The 5,857-nt window shown below is 49.7% G+C and overlaps 1 protein-coding gene across 1 annotated transcript in view; it reads right to left on the reverse strand.

Moving 5' to 3' along the window:
• Nucleotides 1–4,335: 4,335 nt before the first annotated feature.
• Nucleotides 4,336–5,857, reverse strand: part of EPHX3 (epoxide hydrolase 3) — a 2,943-nt gene continuing 1,421 nt past the window's right edge. Inside the window, exons 4-6 of the mRNA XM_014547792.1 lie at nucleotides 5,328–5,431; nucleotides 5,098–5,234; nucleotides 4,336–5,007 (exon numbers count right to left, since the gene is read on the reverse strand). Coding sequence (XP_014403278.1) covers nucleotides 4,782–5,007; nucleotides 5,098–5,234; nucleotides 5,328–5,431 — 467 coding nt within the window. The 3' untranslated portion in view covers nucleotides 4,336–4,781. The remainder of the gene's footprint in view (nucleotides 5,008–5,097; nucleotides 5,235–5,327; nucleotides 5,432–5,857) is intronic.

Consider the following 5,857-nt stretch of genomic DNA (forward strand, 5'->3'; position numbering starts at 1 on the left):
AGGTACATGCCCTTGACCGGAATCGAACCTGGGACCTTTCAGTCCGCAGGCCGACGCTCTATCCACTGAGCCAAACCGGTTTTGGCCCAAATTCTTTTTTAAAAAAATAAGTCTCCTTGCCCTAACTGGTTTGGCTCAGTGGATTAGAGCGTCGGCCTGTGGACTGAAGGGTCCCAGGTTTGATTCCAGTCAAGGGCATGTACCTTGGTTGAGGGCACATCCCCATTAGGGGGTGTGCAGGATCAAAGTTTCTAACTCTCTATCCCTCTCCCCCTCCTTCTCCCTTCCTCTCTGTAAAAAATCAATTAAAAAATTTATTATTATTTTTTTTTAAAGAAAAGGATTTGGTATGCCTGGCCAGTGTAGCTCAATGGCTTTAAATATATTTAAAAAAAATAAAAAGGATTTTAAAAATTGTATTTTTCTCTCTACCTAATCCCTCCAGATTTTGGAAACTGGAGTACTACTATTTTCATGGCAATATGTTTTTTTGCATGATTTCAACAAGCCCAGTTTCCAATTGTGGTTTTATTTTATTTTTATTTTATTTTTTTAAATATATTTTATAACCTGGGACTCTTCAGTCCGAAGGCCGATGCTCTATCCACTGAGCCAAACCGGTTAGGGCCAATTGTGGTTTTATTAACCAAGACTCTGACTGGAATGTCATGTCTGAGAGAGACATGCCTGGACTCTGGATGTCCCCAGAAAGCCTGACTTTGAAGCCAATAAGTCCCTTGGAGAAATGGTCAGGTACCTGGCTTCGTCACATGGCAGTCTTTCCAGGTAAGCAACTAAGGTTGCTTTCCTGAGAGATGGCAAGGAATTCACCCAATTCTATACCTATTTCAGACAAACTTGATGGCAACTAGGTGGCTTGGCTTCTTTGCCCTGAGGGGCTAATTAAAGGTCAATCATGGAATTCCAGCAAAAGATTTAAGAAAGCCTAGCCCGGCTGCTGTGGCTCCATGGTTGAGAATGCTATGAACTAGGAAGTTACAGTTGCATTCCCTGTCAGGGCACCTGCCTGGGTTGAAGGCTCGATCCCCAGTGTGGGGTGCACAGGAGGCAGCCAATCAATGATTCTCTCTCATCATTGATGTTTCTATCTCTCCCTCTTCCTTCCTCTCTAAAATCAATAAAAATATATATATTTTTAAAAGTAAGCCTATTTAATCAGTTGCTATTCTTACTGTGTTTATGCAAAAAATTGAAATTGGACTTAATACAATACATAAATTGGTCTTAATTTGGCTTTTTATTAAAAACTAGTGGCCCAGTGCACGAAATTCGTGCATGGCGGGGGGTTGTCACTCAGCCTGCCCTGCACCCTCTCCAATCTGGGACCCCTCAGGGGATGTCCGACTGCTGAGTTAGGCCCTGTGGGATCGGGCCTAAACCAGCAGTCGGACATCCCTCTCACAATCTGGGACCGCTGGCTCCTAACCGCTTGCCTGCCTGCCTGATTGCCACCTAACTGCTCCCCTGCCAGCCAGATGGCCCCCAACTGCCTTCCCCTGCTGCGACCCACCTCCTCGGCCGGGACGCGCCTCCTCCACGCGAGGTGGCAGAGATGCTGGGACCAGCCTTCTCCATGCAGCAAGGAGCCACGGGACCCCCAGGCCTCACCACATGGAGCGGCTGACAGGCCCCGCCTCCACTGTGTGCGTGGCCATCTTTGTGGTGGCCATCTTGTGAGGTCACGCGAGAGGGCCACCTAGGCTTTTATTAGTATAGATGAGGGTAATTTTAGGTGGGAAATTATGTTTCAATAGACTCTATAATACACAATTGTAAATATTAGATTCCAGTTCAATTAAAAGCTTTATATTTTTCACCTATAAACTAGACTGGATCATGAATTTTTCTAATTTTCTTAAATATTTGGCTACAACCCTCAAAACGGTTTCACTTTTCTCCCATTCTTTGACTTGGAATTAATGAGAATGAAAACATTTTTTCCTTCCACTGGATCATTTGTTGTAATTCTTGCCATTCTAGCTTTTGCCCCAATAATACTAAAAATTTTTTTAACTTTTAATATATTTTTATTGATTTCAGAGAGGAAGGAAGAGGGAGAGAGAGATAGAAACATCAGTGATGACAGAGAATCATTGATCAGCTGCCTCCTGCATGCCCCCCACTAATCGAGCCCACAACCCAGGCATGTGCCCTTGACCAGAATCGAACCTGGGACCCTTCAGTCCGCAGGCAGACACTCTATCCTCTGAGCCAAACTTGCTAGGGCAAATACTAAGATTTTTAACACAGTTTGTCTCCACCATGTTACAAACCTACTCGTACTCAGGAATACCACCTCTAGACACCATCGTCACCTCCTTCTGTCACCAGGTCTCATTACCCCTTTGACAATGAGCAAGGATCTCTTAGCTCTGAAGGAAAACTTCATTCCTCTTCAGCAGGAAGCAGCTACAGAAGAGACCCTGTGCCCCTTTTCTCTGAAAGAATCCAGAGCCAAGATCCTTGGGGGGGGGGGGGGGGATGTGGCACACAGACAGACATGAGCAGAGCAAGGACGATGGGCCAGGTACAGAGGGTCACTAGGGCAGCAGGCCCTGGGTGCCTCGCAAAAGACAGTTGTAGGTGGGACCTCCTCCCAGGGTGACCTTTCTCCCTCTAGCATGTTGCTGGTCTTGTGGTTTGGGGTTGGACTCCCTGACCTTCCCTCTCTGGAGGCCTCAGTTGTATTTCAGCTCCAGGCTAAACCAGACAAGTAACAGCACAGCTGACACCAGGACCAGCTGCACTGAATAATGACCCCCTGGAAGGACACATCTGGAAAGCTGCTGAATATTCTACTGAGATGTCCCCCTGGGGCCTCCCCTAACATCTCCCCACCCATAAAACCCTTAGGACACAGCACCCAGGGTGCTCTCCCTCCCAGGAGCAGGCAGGTGCCTTTCTCTTCCCCCTCGGGAGTCACCTTTACCTTCCTCACTTCTAAGGTCCAACGTCCCTTCCTTTGCCTCTATAACTTGTTTCCTAAGCCCATTTCTTCTACAAAATACTTCTTTCATCTCTGTGATTTTATAAATTTTCTCTAACAGTTTTGAGTCTTTCTCTGAATTCTTGCCTAGCCCGCAGAATTCAAGTACCGAGGTTGCTGAACCCAGGTCCGGTCTGACCCCATGGCTGTCACACCTGGTGCTTGTTCCTGCCACCCACAACAAAAGGATGTTATGCTGGGCCCGGCCGGTATGGCTCAGTGGTTGAGCGTCGACCTATGAATGAGGTCAGGGTTTGATCCCTGGTCAGTGCACATGCCCAGGTTGCGGGCTTGATCCCCAGTAGGGGGCGTGCAGCAGGTGGCCCATCAATGGTTCTCTCTCATTGAGGTTTCTATCTCTCTGAAATCAATAAAAGAAAAAAAAAATATATATCTTAAAAAAAGGATGTTACATTGGAGACAAGGGAGGGCCTGGTGTGACCAACAGGCTGGCTCTGGCCAGGCAGGCCCATCCCAGAGATGAGAATGTATGTGTGAGGTCTGCTGGATCCCCAGAGAGATTTATCATGCTGTAGGTCATGGTACTGTCCCCAAAGGCCAGACAAAGGTTAGGGACATAGAGGCTGATGCTGTGACTAGTCTGAGGCAGGTAATCCACCCTTGACTTGTACCGCCCTCACTGGGAGGTTGGAGGCTGGGGCCCCAAAAGTTATCAATAGAAACTGGTGAATTTGGAACAGATGACTCCAAGAGCTGGAGAAGCAGGCCTCAGACCCTTGATGGCCATGCAGCCAGCTGGTCCCTTCCTGTGCCCAATCCAGAATCTCACATATCCTAAGGGAGCCAAGAGCTGTTTTCCCATGGATCTGAGACAAGATCCCAGGCATCTTTCCTAGGCTGCTGTGAGAGAACTTGACCTTTCAAGGCCTGGAGTTGGGACTGGATGATCATGGGAGGGCGCTGCCCAGGGCCTAGCTGGAGAGGATTCTGGGCGCCCACGTGCCTCCCCAGGGGCCATCCGTTGGAGGGGTGATCCGGAGCCAAGCAGGAGGCCCCCGGCACTAGGAACATCCTCATCAGCACTGTCTGATAGAACTTTTAAAAATATATATATATATTTTATTGATTCAGAGAGGAAGGAAGAGGGAGATAGAAACATCAGTGATGAGAGAAAATCATCGATCGGCTGCCTCCCATATGCTCCCCACTGGGGATCAAGCCCGCAACCCGGGCATGTGCCCTGTCAGGGAATCGAACAGTGACCTCCTGGTTCATAGGTCGATGCTCAACCACTGAGCCACACTGGCCTGGCTGATAGAACTTTTTATGTTGATGCCCTGGAAAGATGGCTAGTGTGACTGAGGAACTGAATTTTTAATTGTATTTAATTTTAATTAATTTGCAATTAAATCAAAGTAGCCAGATGTGACTACCAGTACTGTATTGGACAAAGCAGCATTTAGCTGAAAACCCAGACTAGATGGAGATAGAAGCCAGGGACAGGAAAGTAAAAGTTTACTTTCAGGGTTTCAGGGTGCTGATTCTGGCAAGAAAACTGGGGCCCCAGGGAAGGGAGAGAGAACATAGCATTAGGTCCATGGAGTAGAGGCATCCCTGGTTTCCTGGAGTCAAAGTGCTTGCTCACAGGTACACACTCATGCCTGTGAGTATACGGGTTGGTGTGCTCCAGGACACCCACAGATGCTCTTGTGTGCAATCTAGGAGTTCCACCCCTGTGCATGATCCAAGAGAGCACCTGTGTATGTACACGGTGTGGTCTCCCAGGTGCACGCAGGCCAGTGAGCAAGGGCCACTAGTGCAGCAGGTCTTGTAAGAAGGCCCACATGTATTGGTGCATTTCCTCGGGGTGGCTCTGTGGGATCCAGTGCCCCACGCCTGGCAGAATGTGGGCTTCCAGCCGGCCGGGCACAAAGCGCCTGCTGATGGCCCCGACCAGCCCATGCTCGAAGTAGCTGTCCTTCTCCCCCCACAGCAGCAGGGTGGGCGTGGCCAGCTCCTGGGGCTCCAGGGGGAAGTTCCTATGACCAAGACAAGACAGGCAGAAGGATGGCTGCCCCCACCTCCTTCCCCACCAACACCCCTGAGCTTCTGCCTGGGTCTGAACTTACCTGAAGATGTTTCGGTAGTAATTGAGGGGCCCGGTGAGGCCACCGGGCTGTGAGAAGTCATAAAGGAAGGCCTCAAGCTCATTGGGGCTCAAGCGTGGGATGCCCCTCTTATGGTGGGTGAGGGTGGTCTTCAGGATCTGAGAACAAAGCAAGACTCTGGCTTCAGTGCTCCATCTACCCAACCAATTGCCCTCCACCCACAACCGCCCCAGGCCTTCATTCTACTTCACCTGGAAGTCAGACATGGACAACAACTTCTCGGGCAGCCAGGGAAGCTGGAACAGGAACACATAGTTGGAACGAAAGAACTGGCCAATGTGGCGCATTGAGTAATCTAGGGGGAGGGGAATGCAGACATGAGGCCTGGGCCTGGGATGGCTCCACATCCCTGCACCCCTATACCCACCCTGTCAGGCACACAGATGCACCAACACTCGGGCATGCAACCGCTGCCTGTCTGAGCCTGTGAAGACACCTGACGTCCCCCTTTACCCTGGCACCAGCTTCCCTTCCTGCTGAGTAGTCACTGTACCTACAGAATGGGGCACCTCCCTCTGCAGCTCCTGGGAGCACCCACATCCACTGGCGTGCTCTCCTGGCCCAGGCCTGCTTCATTCAACAAACATTTACTGAGCACCTACTGTGTGCCAGGCCCTGTTCTAGACTCTGGAGACACAGTGATGAACAGGACAGACAAAACTCCCTTGCCCTCAGGGAGCTGACAGTCTAGAGATGAAAACAGGCAAGAAACAACAAGGGA

Source organism: Myotis brandtii, unplaced genomic scaffold (genome assembly GCF_000412655.1).
Source record: "Myotis brandtii unplaced genomic scaffold, ASM41265v1 scaffold485, whole genome shotgun sequence".
In the NCBI taxonomy this organism is placed as follows: Eukaryota; Metazoa; Chordata; class Mammalia; order Chiroptera; family Vespertilionidae; genus Myotis; species Myotis brandtii.